The sequence below is a fragment of the Amaranthus tricolor genome, chromosome 13 (genome assembly GCF_026212465.1).
Source record: "Amaranthus tricolor cultivar Red isolate AtriRed21 chromosome 13, ASM2621246v1, whole genome shotgun sequence".
Taxonomy (NCBI): Eukaryota; Viridiplantae; Streptophyta; class Magnoliopsida; order Caryophyllales; family Amaranthaceae; genus Amaranthus; species Amaranthus tricolor.
The window spans coordinates 2,986,797-3,008,817 of record NC_080059.1 but is presented as its reverse complement, the minus strand read 5'-3'; the positions used below and the strand labels follow the sequence as shown (position 1 = coordinate 3,008,817).

The 22,021-nt window shown below is 31.4% G+C and overlaps 1 protein-coding gene and 1 pseudogene across 1 annotated transcript; one reads left to right on the top strand and one right to left on the bottom strand.

Annotated features, from left to right (window-relative positions):
- The first annotated feature begins 14,041 nt into the window (after positions 1–14,041).
- LOC130798723 (probable methyltransferase PMT3) lies at positions 14,042–17,388 on the top strand (annotated as a pseudogene).
- A 771-nt stretch (positions 17,389–18,159) lies between these two features.
- On the bottom strand, positions 18,160–21,093 carry LOC130798613 (H/ACA ribonucleoprotein complex subunit 3-like protein). Its single transcript, XM_057661670.1, has 4 exons — positions 20,880–21,093; positions 20,697–20,772; positions 20,000–20,042; positions 18,160–18,450 (listed from the first exon to the last, which is right to left on the bottom strand). Exons 2-4 carry the CDS (start codon positions 20,748–20,750, stop codon positions 18,353–18,355), a joined length of 195 nt encoding a protein of 64 aa, XP_057517653.1. The 5' UTR covers positions 20,751–20,772; positions 20,880–21,093; the 3' UTR covers positions 18,160–18,352.
- Between the last annotated feature and the right edge of the window lie 928 nt (positions 21,094–22,021).

Here is a 22,021-nt window from a genome sequence, read left to right as displayed (position 1 = left end):
CACTGGCTAGAAGTGTGGATGCAGCACAAACCCTATTATACCAAATGCAAAATATTTCTATCACATTTTTTAATTTGTATTCATATATATTCTCTCACTTTTCCCCATGTCCACATAATTTAGTTATCTCTATTAATTTAATGACATTTGCATGAATTATTGTTATTATAATCTCTTATGAACAGAATGTGCGTCCCCTTTTGTTAAGATAATACATTAATCGTGCTTGTACACATACTTCATTGCTATAACTCATATCAAAGCAAGCATGATTGGATAAAAAAAATTACATGTGAATTGTGATGCTTTAAGGCTTATGGCTATCAATCTCTTAGATATTCAACTTTTGTTGGTCGAATCTTTTAAAATTGGGAAGATCCTTTTCCAATTATTTTTTAAATATAAATTAGTAATTTATATTATATTGATAAGGACTTGAATTACAACCTTTAATTTAGTTTTCCTTTATAGTTTGAGTTGGGAATCTTATTATCCTCTAAAATAGTACTTTTGCCAAATCTGCTTTAGGGATGATTAGGAGACTAATCTTCTATTAAACGCCAATCTATGATAATAGTATATAGTGGGCCAAACATTTATTTTTATGCGTGTGATACACGAAATCTGCTAATATTTTTGTGTTAATATATGTTATACAAATTAATGTTAATAGGGTTAAAATTAAATGAATTGGGCTATTACATAGGTAGACCCGAAACTGCATTCCTCAGTGATCGACATTAATGTTTGTCAAGGAATCAACTCATTCAAGAGCTTAATGTAAGCTTATGATTTTGGACCCATAATATGTTATATATCTAACATGTCTTCTCACACAAGAGCCCTTTGGATACAACACAAGGTACAAGCCTTCATTATACGTGGCGGGAAATATTCCACTTGAATTTAAAGGGTAATTGAAATTTAAACACGTAATCTTTTTGTCACGTTGGCTACTGATATCATGTCAAAAAACTAACTCAACTAAAAGTTTAAAATTAATCTTCAACAAGAAGCCTCAACGGATATATCATGCAGATTGAACACAAGGAGATTCTATGGATACAAATAAAGATGCGTTTTTTGGTGGAGTTGATGTAGTTAGATTTAGCACGATTCTAAATAGTAATGTACTGTGTTGTTGCTTCTATTGCTTAATTATGATCATTGTTACTTAGTTTTAATGTTTCAAGAATCAAGATATCTATGATATATTGATCTAGATGATGATGTTAAAGTATACTACCTCTATTCCAATAAATTGCATCATTTAACTCAATTATATGAGTTTTTAAAGTCCAATAATAATATTTCAATGAGATAGAGGGAGTATAATAAGTTATAGGGTCTCAACCATAAGTTTAGTTAGTTTCTAAAAATGGTATCAAAAGTCAGTGTGAGAAAAAGTCACATGTTCAATTCTCAACCAGCTCTTATTTAAAGTGCAATATTTAGCGTGTTAAAATACATAACATAGGACCTTAACCAAAATCTTAAGTTTATAATTGAGGCATCAGAATATATTATATATTTTAACAGGATAGTAGCATAATAATATATAACTACATGTAAATTATTAAAAAGATCTCGTTCTTATATTTAAAGTTTAATTTGTGGAAAAAAAAATTATGAAAAGACACAAACAAAGTATAAATACTAAAATCACTTATTGAAGAATAGTTATAACTTATAACTTATACATCATATAATAATACTAATTGGTGTAGGGTGCAGCATTAAAATCACCTATTTTAATATCTTTTATCATTTTTTTATTTTACTAGCTACCTTATGTAATATTTTTTAAATATTACTTTCGTAATAAAAAAAAAATAGTGTTAATGTGTATGTACATGCAATCAACATGGAATTAAAAATGACTTGTCCATCAGTCAAATAAATAAATCAATAAATAAATAAATAAAGTCCCTTTGTCTCATCTAGACCTAAGTCCAAGGCATTTACAACTTTCTACAACAAAATTTGGTCGCAACACGCGAAGAAAACCAAGTGCCTAACTGGATAGCAGAATGAGGACGTACTATTCCAAAATGCCTTTTAAAAGATACTTTTATTCTTTTAAATTTACATTAAATAACTCAAATATATACATTGACTTTATGAATAATTACGAGTATAATTCTATCGAGTCACTATGAAATTTTCATAAAAAATTATAAATTATATACAAATCTATTTATAAATATATATTTTAACTTTTTTCATGAAAAAATATATTTAAATTTTTTTCTCCTTGTATGGAAGAATATACCAAATGTAATACATAGCCTTCAAATAAAACAGAAGAAAATATTAACTTAAATTTTTAGTTGAATTAATCATTTGATAATTAATACCTAATTATTATAAGTCTATTCCAACATTTTAGATGTAAATTATTAAGATTTATACTAATCATTTAGTTTAAGCAAATTATTTGTGACAAGATTTTATATAATAGAGAAGTGACCCAAAATGCTAAACCCTCGTCATTATTTATTTGAATATAGCAAAAAATCATTCTTGTACCTTATTGGATTATACGTCTTAATTATTATTAAAGCAAATACGGCATGCTTTGAAAATTATAACAAACATACGTCCCCATGCGATTATGTGTCCCACATTCCTTCGATTTATAATTTTAAAATTAAAATAATCAATTCAATTCAAATATTTCCTCCATTTCATATTAGTTGCAATATTAGAAAAAATAGCACTATTCATTCATCACTCTTAATTTGTGATTAATTTTTAATCTATAAGTTAAAATATAGTTAAGCAAAATCTTATTTAATTCGTCTCATTGCATAGATTATTAATATCAAGTTATTATAATTTTTATACATATTAGAAATATTATAGATTAAATAGTATATTAGACTGCGTAAAAAAGTAAATATTACAAGTAAATTAAAACGGAGAAAGTATTAAGTTGATGATTATTGTGCCTCAAAAAATATCAATGATCTCTCTAAAAATCAATTTATATTTTAGTAGTGATATATGCATGTAAGTATGTTTGATAGAATACTAATTCTTCTAGGTATTGCCACACGATAATGTAGTGATGATTTCAGTATTGGATTAAAAATAAAAGTTAGGAGTATTAACAAGTTGTACTTGACGTAGCTGATGGGAGGTTCATTCGGTCAATTAAAGGTTTTAGTTACTGCGTCTAAAAAATGGTAATTACCAGAGGTTTTTGAAAATATGCGAAATGATCGACTGTGCAAAATCCTCTCTTTCTCCCAAATTTTTTAAAGGATCTTGACTAGTTAACATGAAGCTCAATTTTCTCACATTTGTTTATAGCCACTGCCTTTTAATACGCATTTCATCTGGTGTACAATAAACATGATCAAATAACAAGAACTAAGATTATTTATCCACCAATTAAATATCATTATATTAGCTTATATCTTTATAAGTTATAAAAATATTTTATTGTTTTAATATCATTAAGTTTCTTTCATTTAAGGTGGGTTTAAGAGGCTGAATATACGCAATTTTATCATTAATATACGTTTATTAGTTGTAGTAAAGAGGTTGTTTTCGATTAACTTTTGTAATAAACATTATCAGCAACTTTACATAAATAAGAAGTGCATATGATTTAATAAGTCATATAACTATAATTCATTATAATTTAAAATCAAAATGGTAAATCTTTGACTATCAAAATGAGTGATATTTATCTTATATACATAGTAAAGTTTAATTACTCCCCAAAATGAAGCAAACAAGAGCAAGTAGAAGCGATTATATATGCTTCTTAAGTTGACACACAAATTAGGTGAATTCATTAATTAATTGACTACATTCAATTAGCAGCTAATACAATTTGGAATAATATAGCCCCACATTACTAGTTTTATCATATACATTAACAATGATAATAAAATATCAAATCAACTTTGCTTTCTATAATCCATGCTTAACAACGACATGGACCCACATAAACCTAATTTGAGCTTGCCGTTTTCTTTATTTACACACTATAAATAATTTATCCTAATTTTGGAATTATAACCATTAATTTAAGTTTTTGATTAAGTTGGTTTCTTAGATATGGTATTAAAAGTCAACTTGAATGATCACGACTTCAAATCTTATTTCCCATCATTTAAGTGTTATGTTTAGCATCATATATGAGGAGGGCGTATGTTGAATCTACAATTAAATTTTCTACGGATAGTATAAATCAAATTAAAGTGTTTATATTTTTATGGAAGAAGAATATCTTACTGTGTAATAGAGAACATGAAAATTGATTTTTCTATAGTAAAAATCAAATTTATATACTTAATCATATTAGATTATAATGATAAAAAGAAAAGTTTTCGACCACTACAACTAATAATTTATAATTTTCAATTTAAGACTCTTGGTAAGAGGCATTTATGGTTGAGATATAAGTTTGTAATTTCTCAAACCAGTACATCCTAATATTAATAATACGTAATAGCATTTAACATGATGATAAGTTGATTAAAAATTCATAAATCAATAACCGTGTAAATCACTACAAAAAGAAAAAAAAAATAATAATAATAATAAAATAAACAAAATTAAAAAAGATAAATTAAAATAACAAAATTCTCATCCTATTAAATTCTACCCCATAAAAATAATTTATTAACTTCACAAATAACATACTTCCTCAAATTGATAATGAAATACTACCAATTTTTACATACTGCCTTTTCTTTTCTATCACTTTCAATGTCTCTTTCATATACACGATTGCAATACAATTATACAAATTCTATTATTAGACCTTCATTCATCCAGTTTTTTACATGCAACAATTTCACTTTTGTGTAATTTACAAGTATTTTATTATTATATAGTGAATTATCACAAAAAAATAAATCTATCTAAGGTTTTATTATATTTATAATTTCAATAAATTCACTTACTGCGATTCCTACTTATTGAGGGTTTAATAGTGTACTAGCAATCTAGCATGCATAATTTGAAAACGCTCAAGGAGGTGGATATTTCAAGATTATCAAACCCACTCGAATTACAACAGTAGACAATTGTATATTTAATTGGTATATTATTATCAACCCATTTTGCATGACATCATTCTAAATTTTGTCTTTAATTTTCACTTTTATTATGATTTATTTATTCGTACTCACTTTGAAACACTCTTTGTTTCTAATTAATACTTACATATTTACTTTCAGACTGTCTTTAACATTAGTAAGCAACATTTAATTTTCTTTTCAAATAAACTTTCACTTGTTCCGTAAAAAAAATTATCTATTTTTTCAAAAAAAAAAAAAAAAAAAAACTTTTACAATTTAAATCTTATTAGATTATGCACTTACAACATAAATTTTTTTCTTCTTCAAAACTTCAAAAATATAACATAAAACCTTACAAAATAACCAATTTGAAACAATAGGAACCAGTCAATATTATAATTCTTAAAGAGAAGTATCCTTATCCTTTATGTAACAAACCTGGGTCTTGGGATGTCTGTTATGTTTCTAACTAACAAGTTACAGATGATGCACAAACAGAAGCACAAAAACCAATCCGTTTGTGAGATATCATCACATTGATGTAGATGTAACATACATCAATTGAGCTTGATACTTACAAATTTACTTTTTATAATTTAACTAAAAACAACCAGTCTCCTGAGAGATTATTGTATCCTTAATTTCCACTTATAATATCCAAAATATCCACCGAGTAAGCGTGCAGTACTTTAAAATATCTTAAATACTTAGTTATAATATCCTTAATGCCCATCGAGCAACTTACTCAATATTTTCCTTTATGGGCCGACCCAATTAGATATAGTCCTTCAAATAAACCATTTTTCACAAGAATTTATAAATTGCCCAATAAAATACTCTTGCCAAGAATCATAAGCTGACTTAACGATTAACAGTTGTTCACTTCTCGTCATTCTATAAGAATGATTAATTTTATTCTTATTACATGTATTTACCTCTATACTTAAAAAAATTTTGTTGAGAATCACAGGTTAGTAAAAGAAAAATTTTACATTCATCCTTATAACAAGCGTTTGGACTTTCACCACCTAATTAATTTCTTTTTCTCCTTGCCTACAATATTTTTCTAATCTATTCCCGAATAAAAAAAGTCTCTTATCATATGTCATACTTTTATATTCTGAATATCCATTATTGACAAGACTAACACATCTTTACCAGTATTTAGATGATACACCTAATTAAGCTTGTGATTATTGTTTAATCAAGAGAAACAACGGATAAACATGTCTTGCTTTTAGATTACAAATTTAACTTTATGAATGGAATAATCACTTTACAAAGTTGGCATCTTACACTTTATGAGAGAGTATTTAACAAGGAAATACATTAGCCACACATGTAATTACATCTTACAAGCTTTCAATAATTCATACACAACTCATATCAATTGCCAAAGAAAAAGGGGAAGATCAATGTTGTTTTGGATATTATCATCTATCATAAGAAATCCTTTTAGGATTAAGTATGATTATCATTTTAATTCTTTTATTACAAGAAAAATAAGGTGAAAAAACAGCTTTAGAAAACGAATTAATAAGCTTTAAGTATTAAATTATGCATTAGTTTATATTTTTAATGAGTTAAATCATTTTAAACTCACAAAGTTATGAAGGATAGTAAAGTATAGGAGTATAAGTTTATAAATGGTAATAAAAGCCAATAATACAACAATTATTACTGTTATGTTCAAAGAATAATTAGATCTGGCTGTATGAGCCATAAATCAATCATATTAAAGACCAACAAATACACAAATGGTCTGACAAGTTGAGATATGGTAAGATCGTATATGAAGTGAACAATAGAGTTGTCGCCCTAAACCGTTTAATAAATATTACAAAGCTTGCATTGCACCTAGAGAAAGACATTTAATTATAATGGTAAGAATTGGCACAAATTCAAATTAAGTTTTTTTTTATTTGACAAGTACTAAATTTAAGTACAACGGAATTGACACAAATCTAAATTTAATTACAATTAATTACAATGATTATGAATTTGATGAGTAGTAGGAGCAGAGGATATAAAAAACTTACCACTCATTAATAGTGGGTACGTAATAGGTATAATGACTTACCCGCCCCATATCAACCCATCCCACTCATACATCAACTGTTTACTAATGTGAATGTGATACTCTTCCTCACTCCTATCTCTTAACCTAGCTCCTCTCCTGGCCACCATAGCTAGCTCCCGTCACCCTCCTCAATCGAGAAATCTCCCCCGCCCTAACCCACAAAACCATCCCCTCCTTGCAAACTCCTTCACCTGCTTCCCCTTTCATAGCTAACCCTAAAAACTACCACTTATATATGCATCAAACCACCTTAAACCATAGTGCTAGTAGCAAGAGTTTAAATTCTCACCAAGAAGTAAGTCTCTTTCCCCTTACATATGGGGATTTTCTAGCCTATTACCGAGTAAAAAAAAAGTTTGAGGAAAAAAAAAACTTAAATCAAAACATATTATAAAAGGAATTTTTGAAAGTTGTAAGGTACTTCGATGACTGAAAGAAAGTACAGTAAAGAAAAGTTCCATACATGTTGGATAAAGCTACTCGACTTGCAAGTACTTAGTTTTCTCTGGCAATTTACTCGTTATCACCTACAAATACGGTATTGCACAATACTAGATCAATACGAAGAAAAACAACTGTCAAATACAGTTGCAATACCATAGACATTAGCATGATATTCTGCTCTTGAACTATCATTTACATCAGCGCTCAAACGACATACCAAACTGGTAATTAAGGTTCCCATAATTGGCCTCCTAGATCAAGCAAAATATGTACAATCTTAATCCAATTATTGCACATTTTACACCTACTGAAAACAATTTATGCTGTAATAGTCTATCAATTTCCATATCGACTAGGTCTTTTCAGATCAACAGATGCTAATCGTACTATCACTTGCAATAATTCATCACTTGTTATTGGATGCTGTCACCTTCAGAACAACGTATTCATATATTCCAAAAATTTTGCTAAGCAGAAGGAAAATTGAGTTCCTTTGCCAAGATTCCAATAAACTAAGCATGGGAAAATTTCCGCCTATCATCAGAGCAATATCACATCAATTATCTAATAGAAACAACGTACCTAAAATTATGGCTGCAAGTCTGACAGAGCCGAGAAGCCCTGAAGTCACTGTCCATACACGTATTCGTCCATGTAATCATGCTGCTGCCTGCTATTATCATCTGTGTTCAATCAGAATATCAAGCACATATTAGTCTATCTAGAATAACGCTCTACGAAAATTTTGGTAGGACACTCAAAAATCAGATCTCAACAACCACATCCCCATGAAAATTTTATTAGGACAATTAAAAAAACACGACAGAGGTAACCACAGCCACGACAACAAAATATAAACCAGATTTAACTGCAGTTACGTTTTAATCATCGTTCCGCTCCCCGCCAATGTTGTCATGAATCATCCACACGAAATCCCCTATAAAGTAAATTAAGCAGGTATCCTAGGTTCTTAACTTCGTTCCCAGTTAGTCATAAGATGAAAAGGTTATCACAATAATCTTAGATAGTACTTTCTATCAGGAGAAGAATGTGTAAGCCCGTAATTCATGGATCAGTCCCTGTTTCCAGAATCATGCAGAGAGCAGATGACTCCTGAATAAGGGCAAGCAACAACCCCATAAGAACACATCCGGAGCGACAGACAGCATAGGAAAAAATTGAATTCACAAAGGCAGCATTCCTCGCATAATATATTTAGGATGAACTCATACAATCACCCAACAATGACCATTCAAGTTGTTGACAGTAAAATCGGTAAAAGCATAATGTTCTGTAAAATCAAAGTGTCATAATTTATGGTAGGACAGGAGAATCTTGAGTGTAAGTCGATTATGAAACAAGGTTAAGCTTCAGAATCCACTGTATATCAACAATTAGGAGTAAACAGTTTTATCCACCAACAGAACCATTTTATATTTTTGTTTCTGTTTTCTATTTATGAGAATAAATACTAGTATTCATCATATGAATAACTATATATAGATGCTTGAACAGAACTCTATTTCAGAAACAAAGTTTTGAAAAGTTGTATGAATTGGGAAGTGAAGCAGTAAGGCAACTCAGCTATAGCCACAAAACATAGAATGCATCAGAAACAAATAACAGGAAGCAAAGGTCACAATCCACAAGGAGAGAAACAGAAAAGACCCAGACAGTTAAGAGTGACAGCATGGTTTGCTTAGTTGCCTAACTAAAATTTTCAGTACACGACACACAACAAAGCCAAAGCCTTAATCCCTAAACTCCAATTTCCCAATATATAGCGACGATTATATAAACCAAAACAAATCAACTTAGGAAATCATCGTAACAAAGAAACTCTGATCAACCCAATCCAATATGAATTTAAAACTAAGAAAATAAATTATAATGATCATCTAAATATATTCTTCTCATCTGCTCACTGTCAAATTCTTCTTGTAATGCTACAATCACTCATTTTCGGCCTACTTCTTCCTCTCCTAAGCTCCTCAAAATTCCTATCTCTTCCTCTTTTAAGCTCCTTGCACTACACGACACTTGACACAAGTAAATCAAAAACTGAGAAACAAGAAAATACTCATTGAATGCTAGTTTGCAAGCAATGAGTCACTTTAAGCTCACAAAACTAGTATTTAACATTCTAACTCATTGAGCCACTCCCAAGAAGTTCTCCTTTTTGTAATTTAGCCGAGTAGCTGAACACACTTATCACATCAATTGAAAGGAACTGGCTTTTCAACTACTGATGAGCCGCACCCGTTATTGAAGCTCTTAAAAAAACCTCAAAAAACCTTTCCTCGATTACTTTGCTGGAGTTCATTCACTTGTTAACAAATTTCAAATTTAAAGGGAGTCCATACAACAAATTTAGTTAAAAGAACTAGTTCTGTTCCATATATTCTGTTTCTGGTAAACTTCTGAGCATAAGAGGAAGTAAATGTGACTCCAATCAGGTGTATAAATCCAGCCAGGAAATTCCATTCAGGACAAAACTTCTCATTTTTCATCATATATTTCATTAAAAAGTGCAATTACCTAGATAGAAATGTTTTCTTGACGACCAAAATAAAATGTGTTGCCTGGTCCCCATCTTATTTGACCGTCATTATTCATCCTTTAAGGAAATATTGGTCATTTAAATCAGATATCTCCTCTCATATTTGTGCCAAAGAGAATCACATTTTTCCCCAGACAAGGATAAATTGAGAGTCATACACCTCTATAAAGAAAATTATTTCCTCTACCATCGCCCTTCAGCTTCTAAATCTCAAGGATTACACCTAAAAGAAAAACCAAAGTAAAAGACGATTCTACATGAACACAACCAGTTTAAGAGGGAAACCTAAAAAAAAAACAGTACGTTTAATATTATTTCAATAATTCCAATTGAACATTACTTGACCTTGACACATAAATCTAAAGGTCGGAGAGTCTAAAACCTTAGGGAGATGACTGCAGGGCCGGCCCTATAAGGCGCAAGAGGGGCCTCTGCCCCAGGCCCAGCCAAAAAATTAGTAAAACGACGCTTTAGTATTTAATGTTAAGGGCCTATAATAGTATATTTAGTATTTTGGGACCATAATTAATGTTTCGTCCTGAGCCTCTCATATGTCAGGTCCTGTACGGCTAATCAACCTCTTCTCCCTCCTTTGGAAGGGAATCACAAAACAAAGAGATCGCCATAACTAAAACATCAGATAAATTGACATTTATAAATCCTTAGATTCTAAGTATCGCACCTTTTCAGTAGAATCCCACCTTTGCACCACATCTTCCTTTAAGGCAATATACAATACAACAAATTAAGGATAGATACCTCTAATTCCTTGTCATCCTAAGTTCTATCTTATATGCTACTATATAGTTGTGAACGCAAGATAAAAAGTTTGACATTAAGTTGTAAACCTGAACACAACAACACACAGCACAACATCAGCTAGAGAGGGGTGATCACAAGACGATATGAAATGTGCTAAATGCAAGGCACATAAATCAAGTTACTTCAACTTTGAAATGCACCACACTTTGTTCGCAATCTTCCCTAGTATAAGGACCAAAGCATTCCAAACAAAAACAAAACACTGCCAAGCCTGAATCGTAACAATATGAGATCAACTACATGACCAAAATAAATCAATGTACGAGATTGTTAATGAAAAGTATACGAAAACAGATTTGAAAGATTTTGCCCACATATTTAATCTACTAGTAAGAGATATAAAATTCTCCGAGAAAAATAAAAGTTAGTGTAAAAGAGAGTTCTTGGTTAAAAACAATATGCTTACCCACCTTAAAATATTCTGAAAGCAATGGCACCTTTCGAAAACTTTCTAGTATTATCACCTTAACAAAGTTTTCCAAGTAATAACTGATCCATTCAAATTCAAAGCATTTCAAGGTCGCATACCAATGACAATGCATGCAGCTTAAATTTGAAATTAAAAAATCCACTCTTTATCAAAAAAATACAAGTGAATTGAATACAATCTTCAAGTGCAAATTATCAAACATAGCAGGAGAGTCTCAGCATTCCAAACAAATGAACAAACCATTAACAATGACCAAGGCCAAACATTTAGCAAATGCAATTATTTTAGGCGGGGTAATGACGATCATCCCTGATTAAAGCAATATCAATACATTTAACAAACATGCACACTCACTAAAACGATATTCAAGCCACAATATGCGCATAATTTGAATTTCCTCATCAACTCAAACATGTGAAATTGAGCCAGCAACATCCGAAGCAACTAACGCATCGCTAAAATTAATACTTCTTTATCACTTTTACTCCCTTATCACTCGCAACATGTAACTCTCACTGAAAAACTCAAAGGTGTATAAGATTATTTTGCTACATTGGGGAAATCAAGGTGAGAGCTTATTGTGTATTATATAGTATAATCAAAGGGAATGAGAGACTACTTTTCTCCGTACAACCCACCCAAAATGAAAATTGTTTCAGAAAATCGAAAAATAGAAGAATTAGGGTTTTCAATCTCAATAAAATATTACAAAATTCATGTTTAGATTCAGAAACAGAGAGTAGTATGAAAATGAGGTTTCAGAATACATTAGCAAGATTTACTGAGAAAAGGATAGGGAACGAAGGCAGATGCATACCAGAATTCCAGAAACGCTCAGCCACTGAAGCATGCCCAACATTCAGTGACAGCATATCTGCATACGAAGAGAATTTGGGATCTTCGGAGGTGGTGGCTCCTGCCACTTCTCGATCATCTTGCAATGCTCTTCACGTAGTGTACGTTATTCCAATCTTCTCAGTCGATCATCTCTAGTCAAATCTACTCGAGCAGCCAACGTTTACTTTTGCTACCAAAAGACTACATGCACGCTAATGGGTGGAGAAACATTTTGTAAGCTTTATTATTTTCACAATGTCTTTTAAAATGAGATTTTTATTATATTAAAATATAAAAAAATTTAAAAATAATTCAACACAAAATATATTATAACATTATATTATTTCAAATCAAATATAAAAAAGTTTTACAAACAAATCACAAAGTATTGCTCAGAATCGAACCTAAATAGCACAATTTTAATCTTTAAAACCTCATATTTCTGGGGTCTAGGCAATTGACTATTCTAAATAGTCTAGAACGGCCCTGCTTAGAGGAAGAACCAGACATAGTCTGAAATATCTCAGCCTATTCAATATAGCCAAAGCCCGGCCCATTAAAGTTGAACATTGCAAGTATTACTATTTGACTTGAGTTAAATACTTAGAATATGCATTAATTAAAATATTTGTTTATAAAAGAGTCCAACTAATAAAAAGGTGCAAATTAATAAAAACTACTCCCTTCTATTCAGCTTATATGTCCCATTTTTTTTTATGGTCAAGTCACCTTAATTGTCCCATTTTTATTTTTGGTATGGGTTTTTGACTTTTATGCCCTTAGTAACTTTATCCTATTTTCAATTATACTCTCCATTACCCATACTAATTTTCCTTCCTTACTTTAAAACCCCATAATACCACTCTCTCTCCTATCCTTAGGGTTCCACTTTTGACTCTCTTTAAAATCCGTAAAAAGTCAAATAGGACTCCTAAGGTGAATAGGAGGGAGTAATATGAAACTTGTATAAAAGGACAAAATCAATTGAAGAAATAAAATCGTAGAGTAGAATTAACAAACTTAACTAGAAACACTCTCCACAATACAACTCACTTGACTGCCCAATCTAATTTTTTTTCTACTATCAATTTCTTTATCATTTTCTTTTCATTTTAATTTTCACTATTGCTTCCTTTTCATCTTTTTCTTCTTTTACATCATTTTTTAGAATTTACGAGATTCAATCCTATATATGTTTCACTAAATCAGGTATTTTATTTAATTTTATTTCTCTTACACTCCCCTAAAATCACATTTATTTTAAAAAAATTTATTTTCATGATTTCTTATATGTTATACCCTCCTATATAATTATGATGTTAATTTTTTTAGACTTCAACAATTCTTCAAATGATATAATTTTCCCTTTTCATGTTTGTTGATCAATATGTTTCAATGTAGGTTATTGTCAAATGTTTTTATTTGTTTGTAGATTGAGTTTTTTTTTACCATTTATCCTAATTTTTAATGATGGATTTTGATGATATATTTTTTATATCAAAATAGATATGTCAAAGTGTTGGTGTAGTTACTAGCTAGTAATAACTTATTTATTTTGATAATGAAAGCTATGATAATTAAACCATTACGTAAATTTATATGAGTTTTTAATAAAAAAATGTTGTTATCTCAATGGTAATGAAGGAGTATAGCTAAGACAACTGTAAATCGATAATAAAATTTGATGATAATAAACAATATAATAATGTCAAAGCATTATTCAATATTGAATTGGCTTTACAAATCCAAACAAATCAACATAAGTGATAATTTGATTACAAAGATTACACTATATTTAACTCTATGAATCTGGGACCAGAAAGTAAAAAATGAGATGGGGTAACATATATTCAAAAATTGTTTCACCATTTGTTTTCTTGAATTGTGAAGTTGATATACATTTCATGGTTGGAGTAGTTTTGTTTGGTCTGAGTTTTTTTACGATTACAGGGTAAGTTAGGATAAGGAGTGAATTAGATGAGAATCGATTGTAGAACTTTATCTTAGGAAAGTGATTGATACTAGCTCCAACCGAACAATACTCGATTTTCTTTGCGAGCTACGTATAACATATTTTGAAGCTTCAACTATTAGCTTAACCTTTCATATATTTTTTCGGAAAATATGAGAGAAGGGTGGAAAGTGGTCAGAAGTCTAGGAAACTAATCCTTTCTCTACTAACAATATTGTTTCTTAGTCTGATTTATTTCTACACTCAAAGGCAAGACACATCATCTGTACAATTAAAATCACTCAAGAGGTTTGGAACTTCATTGACTAGTGAAGATGAAAGAGATTCTTCTACACATTTTGATGAGGAAAATAACCATTTAATGCTTTAAGAGCATTCCAGTGAGTACTATGTTCTTATAATAAGTTGACAGTTTAGTCCATTTTCGAGTTTTGAGTTTGATTCTTGTTCTCGTTCTTATTCTTGAATTATGATCTTAAAGATGTGTGATGATCGACATTCCGAGCTTATATCTTGCCTAGATAGGCATTTTATATACCAAACAAGGTTGAAGCTGGACTTAACTTTGATAGAGCACTATGAACGCCATTGTCCTCCACCTGCAAAGCGTTTTAATTGCTTAATCCCTTCACCACAAGGGTACAAGGTACTATTTAGTTAGGACTCTTGTAATACATAGGTTTGAATAATTTGCAAATTAGAGCCTTAAAGTTTAGCATTTTTGCAAATTGCAACCTTAATATTTGTTTTTTGAAATACAATTACCAAAGTGTCAAAGTCTACAGCGTTCAGACCAAATCACATAATCCGTTAAGTGGCCTGAATGCTGTAAAATTTGATACTTTTGGTGGCTGTACACAAAAAATAAACATTGTGGTTGTAATTTGCAAAAGTCTAAAACTTTGAGGTTGTAATTCGCAAATTGTTTTACAGGTTTGGTATACTTGATTTTCTTTGGCTCGTTTTTGTTTGATTATATTTTTCTTCATACATAAGGATCTGTTTAGCAAATAATTGTTGATACTTGGTTGGAGGCTTGGAGCTATTAGTTGATTTCACCGGTTAAAAGTAATAGCCAACCTAAAAATAGATGAGAATAAGACGATACTTTGATAGCCATGTACTTTTGTTGACAGTTCGGAATGTGACTGTGATGGATGCAGATCCCGGTCAAATGGCCAAGAAGTCGAGATGAAATCTGGAAAGCGAATATCCCTCACACCCATCTAGCTACCGAGAAATCAGACCAGAACTGGATGGTCGTCAGAGGAGAAAAGATTGCATTCCCCGGGGGAGGAACTCACTTCCACTATGGTGCTGTTAAATACATCCGGGCAATGGCTAATGTGAGGAAAAACCGATCTTTACTCTCTTATCTGTCAGCTTATTTCGACATGGTGTTGAACTCGTTGATGTTGTTATTGCAGATGCTCGGTTTCCCATCGGATATTATAAACAACGAAGGAAAGTTACGAACAGTTTTAGATGTTGGCTGTGGTGTTGCAAGTTTCGGACGGTACCTTCTGAAGTACGATGTTATTACTATGTCGTTAGCACCTAATGATGTGCATCAGAATCAGATACAGTTCGCCTTAGAACGAGGGATTCCTGCTTATCTTGATGTGTTAGGAACAAAGAGACTTCCTTATCCTAGAAGGTCGTTTGAACTTGCACATTGCTCTCGTTGTAGAATTGACTGGCTTCAAAGAGACGGTATTTTGCTTCTCCAGTTAGATAGGGTGCTTAGACCAGGAGGGTATTTTGCTTACTCGTCCCCTGAAGTGAATCCACAAGACGAAGAGGATCTTAGAATATGGAGAGAAATTAGCAAACTAGTTGAGAGGATGTGTTGGAAAATAGCTGCTAAGAAGAACCAAACAGTTATATGGGTTAAGCCACTTACTAATGATTGCTACATGGAAAGAGGTCCTGGTATGAAGCCTCCTCTTTGCAATACAGATGATGATCCAGATGTTACTTGGGATGTCAACATGGGAGCTTGCATTTTACTATACTCTGACGGCCCTTTTGATTGATGGTAATGAAGTAATGGGAATGAAATGTTGTAATGGCAATAGTAATGAAGGAATGGATATGAGAATTGGTAATGAAGATTCTTTTGTTTGGTTTGCATAACTAAAGAATGGTAATGGAAGATAATATTCTATTGATTGCATTTGGTTGTTAGTAATAAAAAAATGATAATGACTCTTAGTTTCATTATTGTATATTTGTATCTAGAAGCATTATTGTATCTAAATTATTCTATCTAATGATTCTTTTTTTAATAATAATATTTTTTTGGATAATTACATACATTACCTTTTTTTCTTCAACTTGAAACAACATTACCTTATTTTATTACCACAGTAATACTTCATTACCATTACAGCCTAATACCAAGTTGTTTGATGGTAATAAAAATGGCCCTTTTTGGTAATTTCATTACCTTATTTTATTACTATCCATTACCATTGAAGGCATCCAAACAACCAAATTTTTTATTATTTAATTTTATTACCATTACCGCTCTCTAATACCATGTACCAAACGGGCCGTGAGTGTAAGTGATTCATAACTAGTTGTTTCGAACTGGTCGATTGAGTTGGGTTCAGGTCCGCAATCTCATTTTGTGTCGGAATTTGTTGAAAACAGAAAAATATTGTTCCTAAAGCGTGTTCAGCGTAACAGTTTAAGTAGATGTTGGTGATTTTATGAGGCTTTTATACTACTTTACAAAAATGGCATTGCTCAGTAAAGTAGCAGTTTGAGTAGCGTTTAGTGGCGTCGGTATCTGTTTTCAAATCGTTATAACTTATAGCATTCCAATATCATAAGTAATTAAGTAGTCATTAAAGCTTTCCTCTACATTATTCCTAACAAAATTTTACCGAATGGTAATTTACACAACTAAAGACAGCTAAATATCGGACATTTACAATCATTAAACTACAGCTATTGACAACTATAACTATTAAGACACTATCCGCACAATTACTTTACGCCTAACAAGCCCTTAATCCCACAAATCTTTGACCTTTTGATGCATCAGATGATCATAAAGCAAGTGGAAGTGAATTAGCTTCTTGGCCAGACCAACTGGATGCTCCACCACCTCGTTTGGCTGACTTGGGATTGTCCCCTGGAGAATTCGTGATGGCACGGTAATCTGTGGCGAAAAACGATCATGTCTCATTGGATAATTTGCTTTGGTTTTAAGATGGATTTCAAGGTTTTCTTATGTGTGATCATGCCCCCGACACAGATGAGGAGGACACAACAGTCTTGCTTATCCAGAAAAGGCTTTGGCCTACAAGCGAGAGCATAGTAGGCCAAAACATTGTAGAATAGAGTTTCTCAAGTCACTGAGAAAACATTGTAGAATAGAGTTTCTCAAGTCACTGAGAAGACTAGATAGCAGAAGATGTTCCGGAAAATATTATTCATGTTGCTTACAAGTAGAATGCTAAATTTATTCTTTCGCCATTCTTTGACGAGTTCAAGTGGTTTAGTTTTTTCTCCCTTTCCAATAGCACCATGAGTGTTGAACTCGTTTGAACTATATTGTAAGGGTTGTTAGCGTACTGAATTGAGCTCGTTTGATCTGAGCTGAACTTTATGTTTAAGGTCCAAGCTTGTATAGTAATATGTAAACTAGCAAATTCAAGTTCACTCATTCATTTTCATTGCAGGAACCTATCGTTCCAAGGAATAATCTAGTATCGAGGGACTCTCTGGGCACATCCTCTGTTATGGGTATGGGTCGTCGTCTTCCTTTCCTCCCCAGACCCTAATTATAGTTTTCTATTGGCAAAATACACTGAATACGATGATGATAATGATCTGAGCTAAACATAAAAAAAAAGGTTGTTTTGACCTTCCCCTCCATCACTCCGTGCAATACAAGAACAAAAGGAGAAACCCAAAAACAGGAGGGAATCAAACTACACCTAGAGCATCAGGAAAAAGAACTCGTTTTGACAATATGAAAAACTTTCTGAATATAAATTAATTAAAGGTCTACAACTCAATATCTAGTTTGCATTCAACATAAAAAAGAGCCAAAGGCAGCTCCATTACATCATATTCACCAACGAAATGCTCGGTCATCAAAAGAGTTCATTTGCAAGCATGGGCACGAGCAGGGTAAATTTTGAGTTTTCCATCCTTAGTACTTTGGAGGTGGTTGTTGGGTGGGCAATAGGCCAAAGCGCTTCTTCAACAGAACTCTCTGCCTCGAGTATTTGTCATCAGGGGAAAAGCGAGCTGCATAGCAAATAAATGTGATAATCAGTGCATGTCGTAACATGTGCAGATCACAGTAGTAAATGTTCTTAAAATCCCAGAAAGCCAAAGTAAATGGTCTCTTTGCTAGAGGCCAAAGACCAGTCAAATCAAAATACATCATGGTTTCAAGAAGAGAGTTCAATTCCAGAGCATCAGAGGACCCTTGTTGAAAGAGACACAGGGCGATTACATGTTCAGCACTTCGGATACACTTTAGACATCGGTCTTAAAATTGTCAAGGAACCAACTCAACCAAAAACTTAAGTTGATGGTTAACCCCAATACATGTCATATACTCGATCACTACCCCACACATGAAAACCCTTTGTCCTAGAAGCATGAATACAACACAAGTCTCTTTAAACTTGACACTAATAATTCCATTTAAAAGGAGGGATAGATTATATTCAAACCGTGATCTAGGCTTCTAACGCCATTCTAATGTCATGTCGAAAAACTAATTCAACCAAAAACTTAAATTGATGATTAAGACCATAATACTCCCTTTGTCCCTTAGAGTTACTTTGCTACTGATAATGACATTTATCCTCACAACATGCCACTTTCAGTAGCAAACTTGACAAAATTTAAAGGGACAAAAAAGTATATGTTATATACTATCAAAAATATCCCCATTAACAAGCCAAGCCAGTACCAAAAGCATGAAAAACACCATAAGGGTATTCATCTATAAGGTTTCTTTACTCAGACACCAGTACTCATGCATCTCATTTCGGAAAGTTTCTAACTATCAAAAAGGTCATTCGGTCAAAAACTACAAGACTATTATTTCTTCATGTATGGATCAGTCAAGTTAGAGTAGCATTGGAACCCAAAGATGCAAATAACTAGGAATTATAATGTACTTTTTCTGTCCAAAACTATTACATATGGCATGTAAGCAAACGTACTATAATTATCAATGAAATGAGATACCCGAAAAAGGTCTTACATATTGCATATTATAAAGTGAAGCAAAATTCCCAATTGATTCTAGAGTAGACTTCCACATACAAGTATACAACAACATATTTATATATCTGGCATTGGCAACCCAAATGAATAAGTGACAGATACTTTGCTTGTATAAGAAAGGTATTTGTTTACAAGTACCATTAAGCCCACAGACAGTCTTGTAAATTGTAATTAAGTTGTAAATAGCTTACAACATTGGTAAATTGAAATCTCTAGTGTCAGTACCATGCCAAAGAAACCACTAAGTCCTTAAGATAAAATGAAGGGACAGAGGAACATGATTCAAAAGTCATAGTAGGGAATCCCAACTAAAGTTTGATCAAAATAATCGAAGATAACCACAATTTTAAATGGATATAAGAAAAGCATGAAAAGAACTTCCAAATGAAGCAAAAATCAATCGAACACCGTGAGTTCATCAATTGGGTCTATAAAAGTATAACGATAGGCAACACATAACACGATCCAAGATAGCCTCTTGCAATGTTCTAAAACACTATGCAAAACTTCAATGATTAAAGAAGCATTATGCTCTAATTAGCTAAAACTATACCTGGATGAGCTGATTGGGTAGTCTTACCAAGAGGCGATTCCTTCTGCAATCATACATAAAATACAATCAAAACTTCAACTTACAAGTCCAACAAATAGCATAAGAAGTACTCATCATCATTATCATCATCCCAATTAGTCCAGCCCAACAGGGTAATGACAACATTAATCCCATTAAGGGTGTGTTTGGTACAGAGAAAACAGTTTCTAAAAAATCTGTTGTCCCTATTTTTCATTGTTCGAGTTCACAAATGACTTAAAATTTAAAAAGGAAAAAGTATTTTTCATCCTGCTACTAACAATTTCCTCTCAAATTTTATGGAAAAAAAATTTCCTCCACTCATCCATCCCAACCAGTTTTGTACTAAACCAAAAAAAAAAAAAAAAAAAAAAAAAAAAAAAAAAACTAATCATAATTTAATTTTTCTATTGGAAAACAGTTTTCATCGGCCAACCAAAACACCCCTAGATTGACAACAAAAGGTTACTCCAAATTATGATAATTTTGCTATGAAATTTCACCCATTTTTCAACTATCATCACATTTTACGTTAAAAACAGGTTTTTCCCCCATCAACCAAAGAAACAAAATTTGTCAAAATACCCATATAAATTTTAAAATGATTTACCATCTAAAAAATGGCAAAATAGCTCATAAATCCAAACAACTACAAAGAAAGAAGAGAGAATAAAAAAACCTTGGTAGTGTAGACTTTGTCACCATTGTCGTTGATGTAAAATTGCAGATACATTTTTCAATCTGCCTTTTAGTACCTATCCATAGAAAATAGAAAAAAATCCATTAATTATAACCAAAGAAATATACAAACTTTGCAAGGAAAGGTTGAATTTATGAATGAGAAAGGGGTTTGAAAGATTACCAAGAAATTATTTTTCGAGTTTTCTGTGTATAGCGACGCTTTTCCTAAGCAGTTCTAGTGTTGTACGCAGACGCAAATGAAAGAAGCCCTAATTTTGGTAGATATACTCTTAGTTAGACTTCTTTGAAGATTTAAGACTTGTTTTCTTTTCTTGGGTTTAGGGTTTTCTTTGGATATTTGGGTTTTTATAGTGGGATTTGATTGAAGCAAGAGTCAAATAGGGTCGGAGCGTAGACAAATTTTGTTTTTTGATTTTTTATATTGGGGTGTTGCAATTAGTTTTTTGGTCTATGGTTTTTAATTTTGAGTTTTTAGTTAAATAGTTAAAAAAAATTTGATAAATAATTTAGTAATTAATTTGTCAAAAATATTTACTTAATAGTTAATTTAAACAACTAACTTATTGGTCGATATTTTCAACAAAATAAACAAAATAACAACTTTAGTCAAACAAACCCAATTGTAGCAATTTACCTATTGATAAAGTAATTATAGTTTATAAAAGCAATTGGTCATAAATTTTTTATTTTTATTTTCTTTTTAGACCTTTGTCCACACTTAAATATGATCGTCAAATGTTATTCCTCTATTTTTTATAAAAAATTTAATTGATAAAGTAATTATAAAATTGAGCATGGATTATACTAATACGGAGATAACATAACGCAAATATCATTCTTCTAATGTCGGTCCAAAAACACCGATTGAATTACCTTGTATACTAGTATGGAATAAGAAAATATTTTCTTATTGCTTTTAAGGGGTAGAAAATGGTGGCTTCAAGATTTGGCAAAATATTATGGAAATTACGACTTACGAATGATCTTATGAGCAAATGTATCTTAATATACATAGTGCTCATATTATTTCATCTGTCCTACTAAAGCATATAAGTTATAACACTATGAACATACACATGCCTTCATATGTCAAGTTTCAAGTAATATAATAAAAATGAATATCTTTTCACATGTCTTAGATGCAATATACTACCACCAAAATATCAATAAGCATTTAATGTTATTTTATAGTTTTATGCGATTGATACTTATATGTGTAACCTCATATGACTCAATTATATATATATACATGTTTTAAAGACGATACATTAGTGGCTAAAGGTGCTAAATTGCTAATACACA